The 25,291-nt window shown below is 43.5% G+C and overlaps 1 protein-coding gene across 1 annotated transcript; it reads right to left on the bottom strand.

Moving 5' to 3' along the window:
* Nucleotides 1-1,587: 1,587 nt before the first annotated feature.
* On the bottom strand, nucleotides 1,588-2,514 carry GPR148 (G protein-coupled receptor 148). The gene has a single exon (XM_050963709.1). It carries the CDS (start codon nucleotides 2,512-2,514, stop codon nucleotides 1,588-1,590), a length of 927 nt encoding a protein of 308 aa, XP_050819666.1.
* Between the last annotated feature and the right edge of the window lie 22,777 nt (nucleotides 2,515-25,291).

Raw genomic sequence — 25,291 nt, 5'->3', positions numbered from 1 at the left:
TATAGAGAGGACTAAGAAAGTTGTCCTATGGATATGTGGGATACTTCTGGGTAATTCCCAGGACCCCAGTCAAGTGGGGCTGTGTCTACACTGCAAAGCAACAGGGCTCAGACCCTGGATCCCAGCTTGACTCCAGCTCGGAACCCCCTGAACCCTGGGTTAGAGCAATTGCAGTTTACATGTGTCAAGGTTTTTTCCCCACTTTGAACTTTAGAGTACAAAAAGTGGGGACCTGCATGAACACTTCTAAGCTTAATTACTAGCTTAGGTCTGGTACGCTGCCACCAGCCAGAATTTAGTGTCTGGCACACTTTCTGTTCCCTCAAAACCTTCCCTGGGGAACCCAGATCCAAACCCCTTGGATCTTAAAACAAGGAGAAATTAACCATCCCCCTCCTTTTCCCCCCAGACTTTCTCCTCCCTGGGTTGCCTTGAGAGGCTTCACACAGATCCATACTCCTTGGATCTTAAAACAAGGAGGAATTAACCATCCCCCCTTCTTTCCCACCCCCACCAATCACTGATGAGTTCAGACCCAATACCTTGGATCTTAAAACAAGGAAAAATCAATCAGGTTCTTGAAAAGAAAGCTTTTAATTGAAGAAAGAAAAGGTAAAAATTATCTCTGTAAAATCAGGATGGAAAAGGCTTTACAGGGTACTCAGATTCATATAGATTAGAGGGACCGCCTCCCCAGCCTTAGATTCAAAGTTACTGCAAACAGAGGTAAAAATCCTTCCAGCAAAAAGAAACCTTTACAAGTTGAGAAAACAAACATAAGACTAATCTGCCTTGCCTGGCTATTACTTACAATTTTGAAACATGAAAGACTGATTCAGAAAGATTGGGAGAGCCTGGCATGATGTCCCATCCCTCTCAGTCCCGAGAGTGAACAACGAACAAAACAAAAAGCACAAACAAAGACTTCCCTCCACTAAGATTTGAAAGTATCTTGTCCCCCTATTGGTCCTCTAGTCAGGTGTCAGCCAGGTTTACTGAGCTTCTTAACCCTTTACAGGTAAAAGAGACATTAACCCTTAACCATCTGTTTATGACAACATGCAAGGGAGGTTAGGCTTGACCCCGGGCTCAAGCATGGGCTTATGTCGCAGTGTAGATGTTCCCTTAGTCACACACTTGGGCACTCGCTTTATTGAGGGGCAATGTTGGCCAAGGCAGCCAAGGTTAGCCATTGGTCTATGTGTCATTGGCTCTTGATTTTTAACTTTGAACCCTCCCCCACTAGAGATGGACAGAAATGACCTCAGTTCAATGTCTCCTCCAAAGAAGGCCACTTCCAGCAATGGAGCAAGCTCTAGTTCTAAAGCTGAGTATGGTCCCATGTTGTGACGTAGGAGTCAAAATGTGCAACTTTCTGGTAGAGAGGAGACAGTAGGACTGCCCCAGCCACAGCAATGCCTTTGACACCTGCAAATAAAGATCGAGGTAGCTGGTGACATGCTTACCTATTGCGACAGAGCAAATACAGCCCCTTTTAGCTTACTGGACTGTAGGTACATTCTGTCTCACTTTATGGTGACACAACAGGTGACACAAGCCTAAGGCACTTCATTCTGAAAATGAGTTTCAGAGAGGATGATATCTCCCTATATCGAAGTCCATACAGATAAGGAAACAAAGCTTTTGGCAGAAGACATTGCAGATTGTTAGAGACATCCATATTCCTGTCCGTAGTCCAATGACAGCATTGATGTAAAGTAATGTTTCCACCACAAGGGCCAGAAGTGGAGAAAAGTAAAAGAATAATATAGTGTGATGCATCAAGAACGTCACGCTAGCTCTAGAGAAAATGCTTTCCCATATGCCCGATTGTTGTGTTTTAAGATACAGGATAATATAACAACCGTGTATTAAAGCCAAGCAGAGAAAGAGGGCAGCAAATGAAAGCATATAACAGAGCTTCACAGCATCATCTCCATGTAGAGTCATGACCAGTATTATAGGCACAGAGCATGTGTTCAAGGGACACAGTATGGGCTTTTGAGTCACCATCAGCACCAAGTAGATGATCCCTGGGAAAACACCAGACGAGAGCCATATGAGCACGATCAGTTTTTTCGTTCGTGAAGAAGGCAAAATGGCAACGTAGCGCAAAGGAAACAAAATGGCCAAGAATATATCCAGTACCATGGCAGCAGCTGTGAGCAATCCCCCGCAGTAAGTCACTGCCAGCAAAAACAAGAGGAGCACACAACCATACTTGGGGAGCATAAGGTTCGCACCATTGAGAATGGCGGAGAGGGTGTAGAAGATTAGGTACATCAGATCACAAAGTAAAGCATTCCCCAGAAGCAGGTACCTTGTTTCCTGGTGGATGCTGAAGCTGGAGAAAATCACAAACAAGATGGAGGGAATTATGAGGATGGCTGCCACAAGGCAGACAATTGGCGGGATCAGGAACATTTTCATGTCTGTATATGGAGGGGAGATAATCCATTCTTGCAACATGTATGCGGAAGGCTCATCCAAATCCAAGGTCCTGTTGGAATCCATCTCCCTCAGGGTTGTATTCAGAATCATTGCAGAGGCGCAGGCTAAGAAATTCATTTCTTTAGGATTTTTGGAGGACTGATTGACTTGGACAAAACAAGCTCTGTGTTGAATCTAGCCTTGCAAAAGCTGATGCAGTGGATGTAACGAGTCAGGGAAAGCACAACAGCCTTTGTAGATAACTCTATACCAGCATTCCCTGGTCAGACCCAAGGACAAATTGTTGAAATTCTGTAGTCCCCAAAGGTGCTTCCACAAAGTGGAATATTTTCTTTTCTTTCTGCAAAAAGTAATGGTTAGTAAGGAAACAAACCAAACCTTCCTGTACTTTAAACTTCAAAACCTCTGTGAGCTCTTTGACCAGGAAATATATGGGTTGCTCGTTATTAGCAACTGGAGTTTGTTCTCATTGTATTATCACACCAAAGAGGCAGATGGAACAGAGCTTGATTAAACAGATGTGATAGAGACATTCCAAGTGTGCTGATGTAGTAAAGTCATAAAAATGATCAGATGATATTTTGTATCAATTCACAGGCAATAGCACAATTGACTGATTTGAGGGATCAATAAAATGTCTCTCTTAGCTCCTGTTGTAAAATAGCATCAAGATGGGTCTGTTTAATGAAATCATCTCATTTATAGATGGTACACATTTTTGACTGGCAGCTCTTCAGACATGTTTTTGTTAAACATGATACAAAAACTGCATCCTTTTCAGTTATCACAAACATTCAACCAGTGTGTATGGTTGATTAGTTGTGTAGTTTTATAAATAAGCATATCACATGCCATACAATATAAGGGCATCATTGCAGCATGCAATCCTACAGTCCATTTGAATGCTAATTCCTGTTTGTTGTTGCCCCATAGAGCACTGCACTGCCAGTTGTAGGGCTGAATCACTATTACTGATCTTGATCTCATTAATATGGTCTCGGAGTGCAATGAAAGTAGAGCGTACAGCCCCTGGTTTGTGAACTGGGAACTCCTCATGTTTGTCCAAGAGTGCCCCACCTAGCTGAAAGAGCAATTGTCTCCATAAGATCTGAGTGAAGTATTGTCCAGTCATCTCTCCTCTGTCAGAGAGACTGTAGCTGACAGATGGTGTTTCAGTTGTGTAGTGTAAGGTGGGGACATGCTGGGATGGGGCGGGGCAGGGGGGTTTGTCCTTTGGGCATAGAAGTTCTTCATCTCCTGAGAGAGAGAGAGAGAGAGAGAGAGTGTGTGTACACACTGTATTTTATATACAGATGCCCTAAGTGGCGTTAAGCAGTCATAAAAAAAAACATGTATTGTTATGACAGGGTAAGATGTCACTGGGGAAGGAAAATGTCAGAAAGAAAAGAGTGTACTTGTTAAAAATCTTGTCTCACTAGGACCCAGTGCTCAGAGAAAGGCGAGTCAGAGTCTCTTTTTCACACCAGTGTTTGGAGGGCTCCCAAATTTAGGAGAAGACTGAACAATGGATCTCAATATGGCAGCTTGCCTTGTTACCTTACAATGAATTGTGGCAGTGCCTAGGAGCCCCAGTCATGGAGCAAGATCCCATTGTGCCAGGCTCTGTACAAACACAGAACAAAGAGACAGTTTCTGTTCCATAGAGCAGAATGGCTTCCCAGTTCAGACTAGTATGAGGGGGATTTCAGGGTGTCTAGCCACTTTGACAAGGTGTAGGAGGTGAAGGTCTGGTTGTCTCTCAGCTTGAGCAAACCGCAGAGCATGCAGCGAAAGAGGTGGAGTCTGGTGGCCTTAAATACACAGTCTCAACTTTCCATTTTGGCATGAGAACTGGGAAGAACAGAGAGGACACAGGTGGCTGGATGAGAACTCTGGGAAGGAAAGTTAAGTGGGGAGGAGGGTTTAAAATAGGTAGGGAGAGAAAAAAAGCCTCCCTAGTATTACATATATTAGTGGTGTACATGTTACTGGCTGATATGTGCTATTTATTAGGGCTGTTGGTATGCTTTATTTGGACTAGTGGCCTGACTCACCACTGCCATGCAGTTATTTACACCTATGCAAAAGTAGGAGCAAATAGTACTAAATCAGAACGATATAATACACCTGCTTTGCACTGGCATAAGTGATTGCCCAAGGTACAAGACGGGAGAAGCACGGTGCCTGGCTTCTCTTAAAATCTCGAATTTCCTGGTGATTCATTATACCCCACTGTGTCTGTGGTGGGCAGGGGCAACCAGACACATTGGGCCCAGTGCCCTGTGTGTGACAAGATTAAAGGATAAAAACTAGACATAATTGTGAATATGAAATAACCATGGGCAATATTTAGAAAAATGGGTACCCAAATGTAGGGTTTTTAATCCACATTTAGGTACTGAGATAAGTAGCCAGTGAAAATTGCTAGCTGCTCAGCATTTTTGAAAATCTGGTTACTTATTTAGGTGTCTAATAAACTTAGCTTAAATTTGGGCAATTATTTTTGGAAATCTTGGCAGATATACCAGAACCTCATTTGCCATCTTATACAGCAAACTGTTTATTGATTTTAGAACTACAGTTTCAATTGATGTTTTCCCCCCTCTTGTTAAAGATTCAGTGAAGTGGCTTAACAAAAGCAGGAAGAAGGCAAATGCACATTTAGCAGAATATTATAATATTCATTATTCATATAGCACCAGCAGTTTGCTAAACGCTTTGCAGATAGCATGAACAGTTACATGTAATTGTATCACCCTTAGAAGATGATACAGAGTCTTAACTGAAAAAGCCCTTGCTGTGCAAGATACACCTTCTGTTAGGGCATGTCAGGTGACACAAGGCAAAATAATTTACATGGCAGACAATGTCTGAATCCCACTGTGACTTATCCAAACCTATACAAGTTTTGCTTTTCCTAGCACACTGATAGATGGCATGCATTGGGCAATGTGTCAGGGTAGCCTCACGTGCTGCATCTTACAGGACAAAGGGTGTGGGGAGAAGAGTAAGTAATGATTAGTTATAAAGGGGATCTTTGTTGCTATGGTTCATGGTAATGAAAGCAGGTCGTCATCATTCTTTACTGGCTCAATCCTGCATGCACCGAAGAATGTGTGATCAGTGTTGCAGTTATGTAAATGAATTCAAGTTCAGACTCTCCATCTGTTAATGAGTAATATAATTAACCTCATAAAAGACACAAGCAAATTTAGTATTCAAAACACCCACACTTGTAGGATTTATACCATCATTGGGAATAGAGCAGGAGAAGGGTTGTAATTCAGGCCAACTGGAATTACAACCAACTAAAATTTTGTTCATTATGGCAGCAAATTCTGCCTCACAGCTCTTTTACACAGCAACAAGAGACACTCTCCATTAATCTGAAATCCCAGGAATGTTAAATCACAAGAGCATTTTCCACCAGCAGGTTTGGATTAAATGCGACCAAACAAAGTAGCTCATTGTCATCTCAGCTGCGCATTTTTAGCTGATGGAAAAAACACACAAATTTGAAATAAGTTGAGCTGTTGCACATGCACACAGCCCTATGTGGACATTTACAGGGCTGTCTTTATCAGCCGAACATGTCACAAGTTGATGGTACACATTAAAAAAAGTTATATCTTAGGGAATAGCACCATAATATTATTACTTGCATGCAGTGTTGTTGTACTGTGTTGATCCCAGGATATTAGAGAGACAAGGCAGGGGAGGTAATATCTTTTATTCAACCAGCTTCTGTTGGTGAGAGAGACAAGCTTTTGAGCTTATACAGAGACCTGAAGAGCTCTGTGAAAGCTCGAAAGCTTGTCCATTTTACCAACAGAAGTTGGTCCAGTAAAAGATATTCCCTTGTACTAACTTCTCTCTCTAATCTTATTACTTGGCATCCAGGGCTCTAAGACCCATTCCCTTTGTAAATGCATAGTTCTGACCTTCTGAGCCTAGCTGGTTTTTCACCTGACCCTTGAAGACGGGCATTCGTGTGGGGGACCTGTTCCTCTCCCCAGTGTAAAAAGCTGTATATGTTATGGGCTAGATGCACCATATTATCTGGCCTCTTTGTGCCACTCAGGTGATGCAAAGTGGCTAGAGTCAGGCTGTAAAGAGCAAACAGAGTTCCACTTGCAGAAGTGAGCTCTATTGGCCTAAATCTGGCGGAAGCACCCCCCTGCCTCAGCATATATTGTCAGAGCAGGGAAGATAAAGTGGAGGGAATATTCTTTGTTGGACCAACTTCTGTTGTTGAAAGAAACAAGCTTTTGAGCTGAATAGAGCTCTTCTTCAGATCGGGGAAAGTCACTCAGAATGTTACAGATAAACACAAGGTGGAACAGACTGTTTAGCATAAGTAGTTAACATATATTCTAAGGGCCCATTCCAGGCGAAGTGGCCCCTTAGTAACTCTGAAGTCATAGTACAAAAAAAGAAGGCTTAGTGGGTTGCAATAAGCCATATATCCAGTGTCTTTAAGAGCAAGATTTTTAGCATCTAGCAAAAAGTTATGAATTTAAGCTCCCAGGCTCATCTTTTGAAGGCTTTATGAACTTTGAACCACAGAAGATCCCTGTGTGGGGTTTGAAGGACTGTTCACCTGCCACAGCCCTTGTTGGGATTGGGATGATCTCCGGTAAGCTTATTAGCCGTTGTGTAGGTCCTTTTATTGTTCTTGATCTGTGTTCTTTATCATGCTTTCACCTTCAAAATAAATGTGGTTGCTTAGAAAGAGCTGTGTGGTAAATTTACTTGTGGGCAATTACACTGTTTATAGGCTCTGAAGAGAAAAAGCAAAGCAGGCCTACTTAGGCATTTTGACCTGCTGGGGAACTCACAGTATAAGCATGGAATGGAGCAACCTGGAAAAATCCTGGTCAGGAAGGGGAGAGATGCACGTCTCCACCCAAGATAGGTAATGGCTGGGGAACTGGAAGCCTGACAGTGGGTGCCCCCGGTGGACCATAGAGGGGGGATACAGGTGCAGTTGCCCTCACCTGTGACAGGCTGTACTGCTTTAACTAAACCAATGTAGTTAAAAGGGCACAACTTGTGTGTTTAGACAAGGCCTAAGTTTTGAAAAATTGGGAAATAGCAAATAACTTGAACAGTGCAGATGGATTCAGCACTATCAGACTCAGGTCTTAGCCCAAGACATGTAACTCAAGTTTTAACAGGAGTCCTGCAATTGCCCATTGCATGACTGCTGAATTTTTAAAACCTTGTGTGCCTTGACATACTGGTCTGCAGATCTCTTAGGTGGCACCTGAGCCTCATTGATCATCAATGGATTTCCTTAAGCTTAGATGTTATTATAGTATTTGGACTGACAGACCAAGGACACAGTGGCACTGAAAAATGTTCCCATAGAAGATAATGAATTTGGGAGGCTGTCTTGCCATTATGTTTGACACGGTGTCCCAAAATACCATATGTACTACTTGTGATTGAATGCTCAATATTTTGTGGTGCCAACCTGAATGATTCTCTCCATTTCCTGCAATCCTGGCCTCAGTGTTCTAGTTATTGATTCATTTGTGTTGCTCTCTGGTGAATTTATGTTATGCAGAAGCACTTCCTATGTCTCTACCTTGTTCAGAACAACCAATATTCAAGATTCTTCCCCTTCTGGCTCCTATTTTACAATCTGTATTGAACTGCACGCACCATTACTTACTTTGTTTATTGATGCTCCTACCTGAATCTCCAGTAGAAAGCCAAGGCAAACTGTGGTTTTGCATCTCCATGCTTGCATTTTCAAGTCAGGAGCTAATCAATAGGGTTGAATTCAGGAGGCCCGAGCAAAACAAAGTGTATGATGAGCAATAACTAATACACTTCTACCCCGATATAACACGAATTCGGATATAACATGGTAAAGCAGCGCTCCGGAGGGGGCGGGGCTGCACACTCTGGTGGACCAAAACAAGTTTGATATAGGTGAAACCGCATTATAACGCAGTAAGATTTTTTGGCTCCTGAGGACAGCATTATATCGAGGTAGAGGTGTACTATAAATCAAGTACTGCAGACAGTGCCGTATATTTATATGCTGTAGCCATATAACAAGATGCTGCTACATAGAATACAAAGAGCTATCCATTATTATTCTTTGTAGTACAGTAGCGCTTAAGGTCCCATTTGAGACTGAAGCCCTATTGTGCTAGGCACTGTACAAACACAAGATAGTTCCCTGCCCCAGGAACAGCTTAATCTAACTAATTTGAGTGAATAAGACAAATAAACACTCTCTTTCGCACCTGTTCAACCAGTTTCTCAACTGTGATGCAATGAATGCATCATAGTTCCAGTGTATTTTGGTTCACTGTCTACAAATTAACACTGGTAGCACTATACTAGGTTGAATTCAAGGCTTCTGTGACTCAAGAACCCCTCAATGCCAACTGGCAAGGGGGTTGCAAGAATGTCCTGATTCTGGTACGCAGATTCTAGTTCACCAAAGAATGTTGCGTGAGGTCTTAAAAACGAATGCCAGGATCATGCTGGTTGTTAATATCACCGTGAAATGTACGCAAATAGATACTACGTAGGAGTTATATATGTATACTGAAAATATGTTCTTAGGTTCTGTATCACAGCAGAGGTGGAGAAACAGGTTTTATGTCACACAAAAGATGTTTATTCACTTGTGCATTAAGCACTGCTAAGCAACACAAAAGAGGCACATTTACATACAATGTCAGCAGAAGGATGTGAAATCAACAGGGAAGGAGGACTACACAGGAAAAACAATTGACCCAGGGGTGGAAGTGGGTCTGAACTGCTGCCCCATATTCATCATAGTGGTATGATTATAATATGATTATGACATAATTATGATGCATCTTGTGCAAAATGTCATGTAAGACAGTGGCTGCCAACCTTTTCAGTCTACTGTACCCCTTTCAGGAGTCTGATTTGTCTTGCATACCTCCAAGTTTCACCTCATTTAAAAACTACTTGCTTACAAAAATCAGACATAAAATATAGAAGTGTCACAGAACACTAGTACTGAAAAATTGCTTACTTTACCATATAATTATAAAATAAATCAATTGGAATATAAATATTGTACTTATATTTCAGTGTATATTATATGCATCAGTGTAAACAAGTCATTGTATGCAATTTTAATTTGTATTGACTTCACAAAGGCTTTTTATGTAGCCTGTTGTAAAACTAGGCAAATATCTAAATGAGTTGATGTACCCCCTGGAAGACCTCTGAGTACCCCTGGTTGAGAACCACTGATGTAAAGTGTCTATGGAAAAGTTATAATTTGCTGAATATGATTATCTTATTTGTATGTATGTATCATTTTTGTATCTAGAGTTATGAATATTGACTATGTATTTGTATTTCAATCCTGCTGTCATGCTGGATTATAACAGGGCCCGAAGGGGCTGACTGTGTGTCACCAGCAGAGCAGAGGGAGAGCCCAACCCAACTTAATAGTTAAGGGGCACAGTGGTTCCAGCTGCTTCCAGGCTTCACCCTGGGGATACAGCCCGTCATATGGGGGTTTTTACTATCTGAATATGATGAATTTGGGGGATATAAGTAGATGGCAACAAAGATACCAGTTATTCTGCACCTAGGAAGTAAGTGGGCAGTGTGTTTAAGTTCATGAAAATGTGATCTCCACTGACCTTGGTTGAAATGCTCCAGAGGACACCTGGGGTGAGATAAAACTTCTTTAGACAGGAGGCTAACCTCTTAAGTTTAGTCTCTAGAAAGCATACCACAATTTTGTTTTATATGTAACCTGTTTCCATTTTCTTCACTTGCTGTCCCTTCAATCTTTGATAACAAAGGGATGGTTGTTTTCACTATAAACATATCTCAGTCCTGGGGTATTAAGCCAAATGCTGATCCTGAGTTGAATCCTACAAGCTGGTGGGTACACTGTTCCCCTGGGGACAGCAGACCTGGTATTTCCATGAGTGTTCAGTGGAGAAGATGCTGGACGCTACAGGGGAACACTTCAAAGGGGCTTGGGAGCTGGGATGCACCAACTATTAACTTGTAAGGCACAGTAAGGGCTGGCAGAAAGCAAGGGAGAATGTGTGAGTGGCTAATAGGCTGGTGACATCAGGGACCTGACACCCAGTTAAGCACAAGCAAGTCTCCCTCAAAGCGGAGGCAGGGGGCTAACAAAGTGGCTCACAGTCCTGAGTACCCTAAGAATTATCATGACAGCTTCTGATTCAAAACATCCACACTGGCATGTATCAAAACGTATTCTATGTGCAGAATGAAAGAACAAACTGAACTAACATCATAAGCCAGTGGTGTGAATCAGGGAAGTCACGTGCTCAGTGGCTACGTGCTTAGATTGCAAGCTTTTGGGGGAGGGGTCCTTCCTTTTTATGTGTTTGTACAATGCCTAGTGCAATGGTGCCATGGCCTCTAGGAGCTACCACCGTACAAGTAACAATGTTATAAGGGCCAGAGAGGCAGGTTAGTTTTGGGGGGGACATTGTGAGATGACTATTGTACAGGAGTGTTTGGGTGTTGGAGGGGTGGTTGCCTCTTTGGGCAAAGTGTATGTCGGGGTGGGTATGTTGCCACCTTGCAGGAAACCTACCAATGCTGACCACCCCCACCCATGCCACACTAAAGTTTCCAATAGGTCAGTGGGGGAATTAGGGGTAAAACTTCCTCTGAATGGCTACCTTTCCCCTGAGGAAGGGAAGTCAATCAACACTATGTAAGGGCTGCCAGACAGTCCTTGGTTCCAAGAGTCTGGGGAAAGGGAAGCTGGCTGTAGGACTGAATGGAACATTAAACATAAGCAATGCCTGGAGCTTTTGTGCTCGGTCTGGGCCCAGTCCTTTGAGGTACTGGGTAAAACATGTGCAGCAATCTCCATTCCCATTGAAATCAAGGGGCAGAGTCTTTCTATGTTGACCAGTCCCTCTGAAGTCACTGGAGTTGCAGAATCTGGTCCAGCTGAAGGCTCTCAGCCCCTTGAAAGATTGAGAGAGGAAAATGGAGGAAGCAATTAAATGCCAGTTCCATTAGAATGCTGAGACAAAGTATTAACCTGAACAGAACTACACTTCTGCTAGGTTCCAAATTAGTTTTCAACTGTATGAGACTTCCTGTGGAAGAACTTTGGGACCTGCCCTCTAGGTTTAACTCGGTTCTCACCGAGGCAAAGTTCCTGGTAGCTTGAGAGAGAATTTTGCTTCTGAAAAGGTTGAGGGCAGCAGGGCTGTATGCTCCTTAAGGGCTGGACTGTTTCTTGCTATGTTTAATAGGGTCCCAATCTCAGTTGAGGTCTCTAGCTGTTACTGTACTACAAAGAACAATAAGAAATGGAGTATTGCCAATGTTCTCAACCTTTTAGCTAAGTCTGTCTCCTATTGCACTCAGAGGTACTGAAAGTTTTTCAGTGTCTCATTTGTTATTCTGTGGTGAGAAGATCTTAAATCTATAGTGGCCCACAAGTTGTTCCTGCAGCTGTACAAAGTCCAGAAACCACATACAGTTGTTGCTAAAAATAAGGTAGCAAAGAAAGAGGTGTGAAAAGTGGGTCCAGCTGCAATGATTTTAGAGGTCAAGGAACTTGGAACAAAGAAAGAGAAAGGGTGAGGACTGGCTTGAAGATGTTTTGATGAGGCTCCAAAATGAAATGAGAGACAGGATAAGGAAGAGGGGATGATTCAGAGCTAAGCCTCTGAATAATTTTTCAATTCCAAATGCCATGGGGCCATAATTGAACATGTTATTGTGAGTCAGAAAGTGAAGGTAGGTCTTGTGGAAGATTGACTCTGCAGGTGCAATATTCAAGGTTAAACGGGATATCAGGGTAGCAGAATGAACCAGAATATTTTGAAGCCTTTCAAAAAGATTTATATAAAGGAAGAAACAATGGGGTCAGTGAAATAATCATAACTTGAGGGGAAAAAGGAACACACACGGTTTCAAACAGAGCTTACTTTCCTACTGCAGGGTCACTGCTAGGAGCTGCAGCCATGCAAACAACTTCATTTCCTGCCCCACACAATGAAAAGCAAACCTGGTTTCCTCTCCTATCTTTGTGCTTCCCTCAGGGAGAAATGACCTACATGATTCAACCAGCAATGTTTTTTATGAGTTAGGCTTTAGATACTTTTGGGGGTATATGAAAACAAACAGATTTATGTGGTCATTTTTTTACACAAGCAATTACAGTGCCTTATGAGAAGTCATTCTGGATTCTTCCCCCCCTTGGGTTTAATAATATTTCCTTCCCTCTTGCCTCCTATGATGAGGTATTTATGCAACAGCCAGGAATGGCTTGGGTAAATAATGCCAACTTTTAAAATATTAGCTATCTTTTCTAAAGCAGCTTAATTTGTATAAAGAAAGTATTTATATTTTTAGGTTTCTAATGGCACTGCAAAAATCAATCAATCCCATGTTAGTGCTAATAGGAGGCACCTGTATAAATCCTACATACACAAGAACTGTGGAACTAGAACCTGGGATTATGGCTGATGATGCTTTTGCCTTGCCACTGGAAGCTTCAGTTAGGTTTCTGCCAGGGGAGCCTGTGAAGATAGGCACTGCAGGAAGTACTTCCCTGCTGGATCTGAGTGGCAGCCCCCTACTGTTCACTGATCGGCTTATGCTGGCATATAAACCAGGAAGCCATTATCGGGAGTGATCTGAACCACAGTGCAGATTGCCTCCTTGCATCCGCTCCAGACCTTGCTTCACTGTAGACCCTAGACTCTGGTTTCTGACCCTGGTTTGTCCCCAACTTTGCTGTTTGCTTGGTGTCTATAACCTGGTGCCTGACTGACTTCCTGGTATCCTGACCTGACTTGGCTCCAACTCTGCTGTTTGTCTGCAACTTGATGCCTGAGCCTGAGTTCCTGGTATCCTGAGTTGGCCCGACTCTGACTCAGCTATTTGCTTGCCACCTGCAAGCTGGTGCATGACCCTGATTTCCTGGTGTCCTGACCCTGCTCGACTCCGACCCCACTACTCGTCTCCTGACTGCAACTTAGTAGCTAACCAGTGCACACAGGCTGCCCATGACCTGGCCCTGAGAACATGCTTTGTAGCGATGACACCACCAATTCGTCTATACTGTAAGATTATCCCCCATTCTATATGGTTGAATGCTTTTCCAAGAATACACAGTGAGTCAGTGACAGCGATGGGAACAGGAGGTTCCTGGCTACTGCTCTAATCACTGGTTGATAATGCTCTTTCCTCCCAGCGAGAGCTCAAGCTAGGCTGGTGTATGCATACAGCTATGCTATTACAGCCCTTTCCCTCACATGCCCATTATGCAGATGGCTAGCACCTGAGCTAGTCCATCTCAGCCCTGCCTCATACATGATGGGGGTAATCTCCATTATCTGCTGGAAGGGAAGCATAGGATTGTTACAGAAAGGCTCCAGCCAGAGGAAGGGTCCTGTGTGGCCTAGCATTGGCCTGTTTTGTCTCTCATGTAGTGCAAGACAAGACGTGCTGCAAAGGTTGGGGTTGTCAGGGATGGGATTTGCCAGCAGGATGAAGGCTTGGTGACCGGGATGAGTGACTGGAAGGTGGATGAAATAGCCTGGGCGAGAAAGGATAGGATAAATGTGTAGAAGGAAAGGTTGAATAGTAGTGGAGGTTTAATGGCCAAGACACCTGACTGAGGCGCCTGACTCAGACACAGACTTCCTGGCTGACCTTGGGCAACTCACTTAATCTACACTGTGTCTCCAGGTTTCCCTTGCAGGGGTGTAGAGAGGATAAAATCCATTGATGATTGTGAGTTGCACAGCTACTACAGTAGATCAGGTTCTGGGAGCAGAGAAAAATGGGGAGAGGAGAGAGAAAGTGAGTGGAGGAAATGGAGGGAAAAAAATACTGTAGAACAGGAGAGAAGACTCCAACCCAGCACCAGGTCGGTCATAGACAGAAAATGCTGCCACCAGAAGAGGCTATGCAGTGGCTCAGAATTGTCAGAGGGAGGCTGACCTAAGGGCAGGAAAATAGAGACTGATTAAAGAGACAAATGATATGAGGTTTCCTTTTTCAAAGGGGAGGGAAGGCTGGTTATGAGGTTCCATTTCCATACCTGGTTTCTCATGCTCTACGATAACGGGGTCGTAGTGTTCTGTGAAGGCAGCACCTGAGTGAGTGCCCAAAGGTAAGGGAAGAACTCCACAGTGACACCTCCATGCAGTGAACGAGTGGTGCTGGACTTCAGACCATGTCTTGCTGATCCTCTTCAATGGTTTGTAGTGTGGAGTGGGGGGTTTTACATGCAGACCCTTGAAGATTAACAGGATACAGAAGGCCCCTTGTGTGAGCAAGGCTGGCTCCCTTGGGAGCTGTGGGCATGGTGCCTAGGGAATGGGGAAGTACCACTTCACACTTGCTGATGGAGTACCATCAATGCTTAGCCCCAGTCTTATATCCAGTATCCAGGCACTACAAGACTGGGAGGGAACAGTCTCATTGCTCTGAGATACCGTTGCGGTTCTATAACAGTGTCTCTTTAAGGCTCAGCGGCAGCAAGGAGGAAACAAAACCAGGGATGCATCACTGAAAGCACAAGAAAGATTCTGACTGTGCAGACGCTTCTTGTCAAGCCCTTTCATGATGGATTGTTATCAGATCAGTTCAGTGTGCTCTGAACTTCACAACATGGGTGAGATACAGGCAGAGCGCCATCACATTACGGAAAGCATTTCACTTCTACAGCCAACATGCTAATTTCTAGCTCACAGCACTGTGCCTGAGGATTGCTGTGGTCCCCGGACAACAATCTGAAGCCCTGCTGATGCTCCAAATGATCTACATCCATAGGCTGACAATGACCTGACCTCATGCTGCTGAAGCAGGTGCTAGGCCCGGCAGCACATATGGTGCGAAAGATTAATGGACAGAGTGTGCTGAGAATCACAACCTACATTAACATCAAGAAAGATTTTGCGCTGTGGGAATCTTTAGAATATCCAGTATTGCCCACAAACATACAGTAACAGCTATTTCTTCCCAATATTTTCCTGGAGAGTTATCCACTGCTTGTGTGTTTAGAAATGGGATTTTTTCCAATCACAAAAACCCTCGTCCCATTGGCCTCTGACAGTACCTATGGGGCAGTGGCTCAGATGCTACATTCAGCCAGATTTTGATTTCACTGCAGGAACAGCAGAAGTGGAAGCTATGTTTGGGAAGGAAGAAACTTATTCAAATACAAATGTTCCCACAGTAGCCAAGGAAATACAGAAGATTTCTTGGCAAAATAAGTCCGCGCAGGTGTAACTACTTTGATCTGCTCTGCCACAAACCTGGGTCTGCCTACATCAGTGCAGCTTATGCCAGTCATTTACTGTGTTTCTTGTCAGTTGGTGAAATTGTAGCTGGTGACATATGGAGACTGAGCCCAAGTACAGTGTTGCTGAAAGCACCTCACAGACATGGACATGTGCTAACTGGATTTGTTTTTATTTTTACTTTACTTGATGATTTATTCTGGTTAAAAGAAAGGCACCGTTGGCTTGTTTGGATCCGGATATGCAAACACCTCCTGTCTCTTTGCTTCCCTCCTCCTTTGCTACTTATTATTTGTATCACATTTATGCCTAATGTGCCCACAACATACAGTTTATAATCTAAATAATCTGTATCAGGGACAAGACAGACAGGAAGTATCACCCCCATTTTGCAGCTAGTGAATTGAGGCACAGAGAGTGACTTGTCTATGGTCACAGAGAAAGTGTGTGTCAGAGCTGGGAGTTAAACTCACCTCTGAGTCCCAAGCCAGGACTTTAACCACAAAACCATCCTTATTTCCATCTCTTTACAACTTGATGCTTGTAATCATAGAATATCAGGTTTGGAAGGGACCTCAGGAGGTCATCTAGTCCAACCCCCTGCTCAAAGCAGGACCAATCTCCATACAGATTTTTGCCCCAGATCCCTAGAGGGCCCCCTCAAGGACTGAACTCACAACCCTGGGTTTAGCAGGTCAATGCTCAAACCACTGAGCTATCCCTGCCCACCCTCTCCAAGTATGTGACATGCATAGAATAACTTGTTAGAAATAATCTATTTCCTGGCCCCATCACATGATCTGGCTCAGGATTCTAAAGGCAATACCATAAGGATAGTTAATACCCACTAGCACTGGGGGCTAATTTTTACAGGTTTTGGTATCTGCTTCTCCAAACATTCTTGCTGATTTCAAAATTCATATACTAGAGTAGCCTTTTCCATCAACAATCCAGCAGTTTCTTACTCTGATGAGAAAGTGCTTGAGCCCATGTTCCCTGTGCCAATCCAACAGAAATAAGAACAATTGCAAACATTCTTGCAAATAAAGAGAATTTAAAACTCTTACAGATCATGGAAGTTAAGCGGAATAAAAAACACTGAGGGAGAGGGGGACAGTCCTTATTGGCCAATTCAATACTGTTTCAGAGGTGCACCCTTCTGTACTCCCATTGTGTGACCCCAGCACAGATCATCAGCTAGCTCAAGCTGTGCACACGATCTGGACATTTTGTAAGTTACATACTATTCACGTTAGCTGATCTAGTAGTAGCATATTGTGAGATCAGGCCTCAACTCTCAGAATGAGTCTTTCCCTCTCATGGTACTGGGAACTAGAAGCATAGCAGATGCAGTGCTGATCCCCTGTGGTGAAGGAAAGACTTGACAACATGAGCATAAAGAACAGAGGGTACTGGAGGGTCTTCTGAGAGGGCTGCCGCTTGCTGCTCCCACACCCAGCTGTCAACTAACAAGATTCCCAGGTCAGCCAGCTCACTGAACCTCAGTTCTTTCCCTTATTGCAATACATATAGTGGTCCAAGGGGTAAATCAGCTCTGATCATCCTCAGTTGGAGGGCGGGGGAGAGGAGAAATGTACCTTATTAAGCCAATCCTTTCTTCCTGTGTGAGTGTCAACTGCAAGGGACTTGAGCCACCAGTTAACACTCACTCTCTCTGCATACTAGATCCAGAATAGAGAAGGACTCTACGCTGGCACACAATGCTATAGATTTTTTTTTTAAAACATGTTTGTGGGGTCCTTTCCCTATCACAGTGAAACTCTTGGGGGCTTTCCTTGCTTTCGGCTTTTTTAGCACTTCAGTTGTTAAATTAATATAATTGTTTTGCCAGAACTGCATCTTTGATAATGTCTGCATGTTCAAGGCTTATTTCCTAGCAGCACATACAGCAAACATAGCTCTGGACTATTAACCAATTCATTACATTTGTTCTCAGAGAATGTGTTAACCTAGCAATAAGCAACCTGACCATTATAGTTTAGATTTAAAAAGCCCTGTTAAAACACCTCTCCAACAGATCACAAGCCATCTTGTTGGCTAGCAAGAGCCAACATTGCTTCTGAACTTATTGCACTTTATTTAGTACATGTTCCAGAACTAGCTTTTATTATGTGTACCAGTTTTATCAAGAGCATCTGTAAATCACTTATATTTATAAGCCTGCCAACAGCTCCTAGTACAATAATTAACAGCAAAACTGAACTTTTAAGTGTGCATTTTCAGAGTACAGATAAAAGCTAAGCTACTAAGTGATAGTCAAATCCATGACATGATTTTTATATTTAAAAGGTAACACTGAAAACAAGCTTTAAAATGTTGAGAGCCATCTAGTGGAAAATGTATTCATTGCAACAATCAGTCCAAACTACATAGGGCATTTCACAGGGTAGTCTGAACAAGGGTGTGTTTGTCTGTTGACATCTCACTTGTGTTTTTTGATTTTTCCCCCCCATACACAAGGTGTCCCCTCCTCACATTAGCATAGCATCCATGGGAGCAGACCTATGAAAGGGGAACAGAGACTCATTGCAAGCCTCTTTGCAGTGGTCCACAGCCCTGAAATGGCTTCTTGTTACTCATTTTCTTTGACTAATGACTTAGAGGAGCTTTGCTCAGAAAGCCATACAGATTCGGTTTGTGTTCTCACTCATGCAGGTTCTTTGAAGACAAGTTTCACAGTTAGCTACAATTTTTCTGAAACTAAATGACCCTTGCAAGCCAAAAAAACTGAAGATACATGTATAATAAGGTGGTTTCTTAGGGAGTCTATGGTGGAGACACAGTAATGTACAAGGAGGAATGTATAATCCGCATTCTTGGACTGAACACCTAACAGTTGATATTGGTATTTGTCAAACACTGAATATTAAACACAAATAAAATATGATGCTGAGACCAGGCATGTCAGTGAGATTTTCTAGACAAGCAAAAAGTCCATAAAATATTGGAGTCACCAAAGCATTTCAGGAGAATCGGGGAGATCTCTGCACCTACCATAGTAGCTGAAACCAGGGAACTGAGATTATTCTACTATAGCTATGTCACCAACAACCTCACTGTCACAAGCCTGCAAAATGCATCTGATTCCCACACGGATGGTAACATTTTCTGTCTTTCATTTTGTTTACTTTTGCTCATTACTGCAACAACAAGGATAGATCCGTGGTTTGAGCATTGGCCTGCTAAACCCAAGGTTGTGAGCTCAGTCCTTGAGGGGGCCACTTATGGCAATATCAGTACTTGGTCCTGCTAGTGAAGGCAGGGGGCTGGACTCTATGACCTTTCAAGGTCCCTTCCAGTTCTAGGAGATAGGTATATCTCCATTATTATTAAACATTTACAAATAAAATATTTATTCCAAAATTCTCCTTACTGATTTTCCCTCCCTGAGGTGCATCAGAAAATAAACGTGAAAGGGAACAGTAAATTCACTTGGGAAAGTGTAACTACACTAGAAAGCAGCAAATAGTTCCATTCACCATCTGGGGGAGGGGGATGGAGTTGATTGGGTGTTTTAAAGTTTACTGTGGAGCAAAAGAGGTGTAAAAGAAATAAAATAAGTATGCAAATAGTTATACCAGACAAGAATGGTTTAGGAATGATCTCTAACCTGTCAGCATATCTGCCTAAACAGATTATTCAGTATATAGAGTCCACTCTTAGTACAGTGACACTGAACACCAAAAGTACAAAAAAAGTAGATGTAAAAGCAATAAACCCCTCACCTCAACAGTTCTCCTTTCTAGAAATTTAACAATTTCACAATGAATCAGTGTTACAATTCCTCACGTGTCCTCTCGTTCTTCTGCTCCCAAACTTCCTTTTCTTCCCATGATCAGTTTTCTCTTTAATTCTACCTAGAGGTCAGGTAGCAGGTTTTATCTCCAAAAGAGATAAGTTAGCTATTTAGGCATCACCCATGAAGCCCAATTCTCTTTCCTTCTACAGATGTCCTATGTAGGACTTGGGCAAGAGATTCCTACCCCACAAACCACTGCCAACACAGAAAACAGCTGCAGAGCTGCACCACAGACACTATTGCAACCCTCATGCTGTAGTAGCAACCAGTGCTTAATTTCTAAAGAAAGAGGTTCCAGGGCTCAAGCTGGGTGGTCGAAGAGTGGAGGCTGCTGGACAAGTGCCCAACTCTGAAGGGCACTGCTGCCAGCAGTAGTGCAGAAGTAAGGGTGGCATGGTGTGTTGTGTCGCCACCCTTACTTCTGTGCTGTTGCTGGCAGTGGTGCTGCCTTCAGAGCTGGGTGGCCAGAGAGTGGCAGCTACTGGCTGGGAGCCCAGAGGTGCCAGGCTATCAACTGCCAAGCCTAGAGGGGCTGGGGCTCAATTGTGGCAAGCCCTGGCACAAATTAAACACTAGTAGCAACCATTAAGCACTCAGATACACAGGCATTCACCTGGCTATGTTTCCCCTCTGGCTGTCCTGTCCTCAAACCCTGCCTCCATGCCACCAGAGAGAAATATACCATGGAACAAGTTTCCAAGATGAGCAGCTGTTGTAGTGTCCCTGTGAATAATGGGGATTCCCATGCTTTTTAGATGCTGTCAAGGCTGAATCTCCACTCTGGCACTTTGAGTGCAGAAGGTGGTGGCCCGTAAAGATTTTAAAAATTAATATTGGCCACTCCAGGCTTGTATTAAACTCCCAAAGTTACAGCGTTTCTCTGACATTAGCTTGGTAAACACTGCCACCACCCAAATGCAACCTCCCTTTTGGGACCCAGGAAGACACACTTGGGAATTCCTCCCTGTCGCGTACCCTCAAGCCCTTTCACCCCCTCTTCCAGGGAAGAGCTGAGAAAGAAAACAAAGGAAATGAGCTGTTGACACCAGCTAATCAAACAACATGCAGAAACCTCTTAGGACACCAAAAATCCAATTCTGTTCTTAAAAGAGGTAAATTTTATTAAAAACAATAAGAAAGAAAATACATCTGGAACTTAGGCTTTTGCTGGATTTTAAAAGAGCATTTCCAAAAATCAAGCACCCAAAATAGCTTTCTTGGGGGTTCAGCTTAAAGGTTACAAGCAAACAAAAGCATCTGCGGTTAGCACAGAAGAGTTCACAAGCCAATAAAAAATCAAAGAAATAACCCTAATTGTGTCTTTTTAGACATTCCCTAATTTACTTATATATCTGAGGCTTCAGATAAGTAGGTTTGAGGTACAAACTGATAATCTATAATCATACCTGGCTTAAAGCTGCTTACACCATTGCTGTTCTGTGTCCCTGAAGCCCAGAGAGGACAACACACAAAGGGAAAGTTTCTTTTCCAATTTTAAAAAGTTCTACCTTCCCATTGGCTCTTTTGGTCAAGTGCCCACTTCCTTTTCTTTACCTGGGAGACTTAACCCTTTACAGGTAAAGCAGGCACAAAACAGCTACCAAGAGGGATTCTACAGCGAACTGGCTAGTTGGGTGTCCATAAAAGGGAGCTACCCCCTCACCCTTCATTTATTACGGATGCGCTGAAGTGGCAGAATTTACAAGACTGCTTTTACTGGGTTAGATCATCAGCTGCTAGCTCATCAAATCTGTGTAGCTCTGTTGACTTCAGTGCGGCTATGCCTATTCATACTCACTGAGAATCTGGCCCACTGTCTTCTGCATGGAGTTCTGTTTCACTGTTGAAACTCTGACTGGTGAATGCACACTCTGCTGAGCATTATCGACTTCTAAAATGATGGTTTTTGGCATCATACTGATATTCAATCTTCTGATAGATTGAAATAACAATGTAACCCCACCCACACTGCCCAGTCATCACAAAGTTTATGTGGAACTCAAGCTCTTTACTAAGTAGAAAATAAAATATACATTTGAAAGTTACATTAAACACTGTTATAGCAGCAGCTTATATGTCAGCACTCATCAACAGAACAGCAGAGTATCCAAGAACTCAATATAGGTTTAGACTATGTCAAAAGATCACAACATCTACTGATGCTGGAAGGGAGGATGAAGTTATTTATGATTTCTATTCTTGTACCACCTAGGAGCCCTAATCATGGACCAGGGCCCTATTGTGCTAGGTGCTGTACAAACACAAGTTTGTATGGAAATTCCTGCTGAAAAGGCTACTAGGAGGCTGGACAGCCACACTATTTTAGAGCCAGATGTTCAGTAACATGTCAAAGGAAGAATATTGAACCCCAACCCCATAGCAGTAGCAACTGCCTTCTCCCTATTTTCTCTCCCCACATTAGTCCCTAGGCTGTGGCCGGGGGCGGGAAGAGGGAGTGAAGAGTCTATAAAGAGATGTAATTTCTGTTGCGCTTAGGCAATGTTTCTAAGCCTGGGGTGGCTACTTTGGGGCAGATCCATGCTAGCCTGGGGAGGTACAGAATAGAGAAAAAAAGTGGGGGCAAAGGAACCTGCCCTACTCCATGTACTCCCTGGTTGTGGGTAGTGTGTAGCTTCCCTGAAAGGCCTCCGCAGCAAGACATGGGCAGCAGCTGACGTACACAGCACTGCTAACTCAAGCTTCTCTTCACAGCTCTGTGACACTCATCACTTCTGGGTCACTGCACACTGCCAACATGGTCCCAGACTTCGTAGCAGTTGTTGGACCTGCTTTATCAGCCTACGCAGATGTTAAACTTATATTTCTGTTGGTCTCTAATTGTTTTGCAGATGGAAATTAAAGATCCCCTGGCACTTTTTGTGACGAGACCAGAGGAAAACTCTCTCAATAAGTCAGGTTTGAATGATGCAGGCTGTATGTGAAATATTGAGTGCATAATGGCTTCAGCTATTGACTACACGGTCCATATATGACTACTCTCTGGCTCAGGGCTTTGTGAGCTCTTGGTGTATGAAAAGTATTGCTGAAGTACAAAACCACACATCCCAGGCCTGATCAAAACAGGTTAGTGATTTTGGGGGCCCAGCCTTAAAGACACACCTTAAAGGGGCTTGATTTTTAGAAAGTGCTGGGTTCCCAGCCTTCTGAAAAACCATACCTCTTTAGGGTATCTTAAATTGGATACCCAGACACCGAGGTACTCAAAAAACACTTTTGAATACTTAGGCCACAGTACATTTTTCTGTAGGGCAAGAAATCTCCAGGATCAGCATATTTCAAGCTTCAAAACCCATTTTTAAGTGTTTTTCTTAAATAAAGCTGTCTTGTTGTAGTGGAACATTACATCTCTGAACAAAAGCAGGAAGTACACACAGACGACTGAGTAATATATTGGCACTTTCCCATCCGCAGGTGAGTTCAGCTTTCAGCATACTCCTAGCATTCTCTCCTGTCTCTCAGCGACCACACTCTCTCATGTATCATGGATGCTTCTGCTATTAATGAGAAGAGGCTGCATGTTAAGAAAAGCCATCTATAACATTGTAGTATAGGCTAAGCACCACTGAGCCGGAACAGATGCTCTGAAAGCATTAATAATCACCTGTCAAAAAATCAAACCCAGGGAGAGATGAGTTTGCCATTATTACACAGTGCCTTGGAGCCTGCAAGGCTGTGAATGGGTACAAATAGCAATGCTCAGCACATCATCCCAGTCTAACTGGCCTGCCAGCTGGAAGGCTCATAAAATATTGTATGTTAATACCTGCTGATAACTACAGTAGCTCCAACCCCAGTGCTGACCTGGGCATTGTCAATAACCACGATACATTAACCAAATGTCTCTTAGCAAGTTCAGTGCCTTCAGCTTCATTGCTTATTTACTGTAACTGTGAAAACATCTTTGGCTCCTTCCTGGAGCACTCTCCTGCAGAACAGGTCTATCTGCCTCCGTTTCCCCTGTCAGAATACCCAGCAACTCCACTTCAGGCTATCTTGCTTAAACACCACCTCTCCTTAGGGTTGGTTTATCACCAAACATTGTTAAAATAATCCCTAACAAAAATACCAAATATAGCCCATTTCCCATACCAAGTGCATGTGGTCCTTGAAACCCTACTTTTCCCAGCGGAATTCCCCCTCATTTCCCCCAAAGGGTCTCTGCTGGGAGTCCTTCCATACCATACTCCAATGTCTTCTGCCACAATTAGGCTCTTCTCCAGTCTTCTGTCCCTCTGCCAGGATAGCCAGTAGATGGAACCCTGCTCTTCCCAGCCAGAATCCCCACAATCTCTCTGCTGGAAGAACATCCTCACCCAGGGAGCATCCTTCACTCCCCCTGGCCTTTCCACTGTCCCCCTGGATCCAGCTTTCCAGTGTGGAGACATTAGCGGGTAAAACCCTCTGCTGCCCATCCCTCCCACCCTCTTCATGCCTCTGTGGTGACCAGCTTCAGTTTTCCAGCTTAAAAGTCAACAGGCAATGCCCTCTGCTGCTCTCTGGCCCCTAGCCTTCTGGCTCTGGATCTCTGGCTTGGGGAGGTCGGCACAAACCCCTTTTGCTGCTCTCCTGCCTTCAGCCTTCCTCCAGGAACCAACAACCACCTTCATCTGGAACTTTCCAAAGTCCCTCTCTGGCCTCTAGCAGATCTCATATGCTCTTTTCCAGACTGATTCAGTCCATGCTCTAAGATGACCCTCTCTCACCATGTCATGTGGTGGGAACCCACATGGGCTCAGGTCCCCTCTTTTAAGCCCAACTGGAGGTAGCAGATGAATCACAGGTGCACTGGCTCTATTCTCTCTGAGTGTGTGTTTTACACGCCCATGGCAGTGAGCCTCCTAGCACAGGCTGACAGGGCTCATGCTGGTGCTCTAAAAGTAGCTGTGTAAACAGCATGTTGAAGTTGTGGCTTGGGACCTGAAGCCCAGCCCATCCCCAGGCTTCAGAGCCTGAGCCCACAACTCCAAAGTGCTGTCTACACAGCAAGTTTTAGAGTGTTAGCCCCATTAGAGTGAGTCTGTTGACCTGGGCTGTCAGGCTCACTGCCATGGGCTATGTAAACAGACCTTTAAAGAGTCAGTATCACTCTGTGACATGATCATGTCTAAACTACGCCCTGTGGAACATCAGGAATGAGATAGAATTCTAAATATGGGCCCTCTATTTGTATTTAGTATTTATGTGGCTGTGCCTATATAGTCACATGGGCATTGCTGTTGTATGTGTACTGTGTAATTTGCTACTACTGTGCTACAGGGTCCTGTGAATGTTCATGATTATTTTTATTAGCCAGTTGTAAAGTAATTTGGGGGGTTTCTGGTGCAGCTGTACATTTATGAAGTAGAAATACTGCAGGCTGGCTTTTAAAAGTTATTGATTGTGATCAGAGCTGGTCAAAACATTTCTGTTTTAAAGGAAGTTTGATAAACTTCAAAAAAATGTATGAGAAGTTTTGGAGAAAAAAATGTCCCTTTTCTTTTCTCCTTTCCTAGTGACAGTTGCCAGAATCACAACACTGAAAATGTAATAACTCCGGCCCGGAGGCACCAGTACCCCTTTATGTTCACTTAGTCCACCATTATTGGCAGACTGAGGTCTGTCTGAAAGGCAGGAAACCCCTGAGTTCTAATTCTGATGTCAGCAGTGACTCCAGCTTAACCACTTAACCTCTCTGCCTCAGCCTCCTTCACTGCAACATGGAGATCACAGAACCTTACAACTGGTGAGA

The sequence above is a fragment of the Gopherus flavomarginatus genome, chromosome 8, assembly GCF_025201925.1.
Source record: "Gopherus flavomarginatus isolate rGopFla2 chromosome 8, rGopFla2.mat.asm, whole genome shotgun sequence".
NCBI classification, from domain to species: Eukaryota; Metazoa; Chordata; order Testudines; family Testudinidae; genus Gopherus; species Gopherus flavomarginatus.
The sequence above is the reverse complement of the archived record's forward strand: the minus strand, read 5'-3'. Positions and strand labels throughout refer to the sequence as shown.

Bases quoted from the DNA above. Each gene is read 5' to 3' on its own strand.
- GPR148 (XM_050963709.1), bottom strand. From the start codon at position 2,514: ATGGATTCCAACAGGACCTTGGATTTGGATGAGCCTTCCGCATACATG.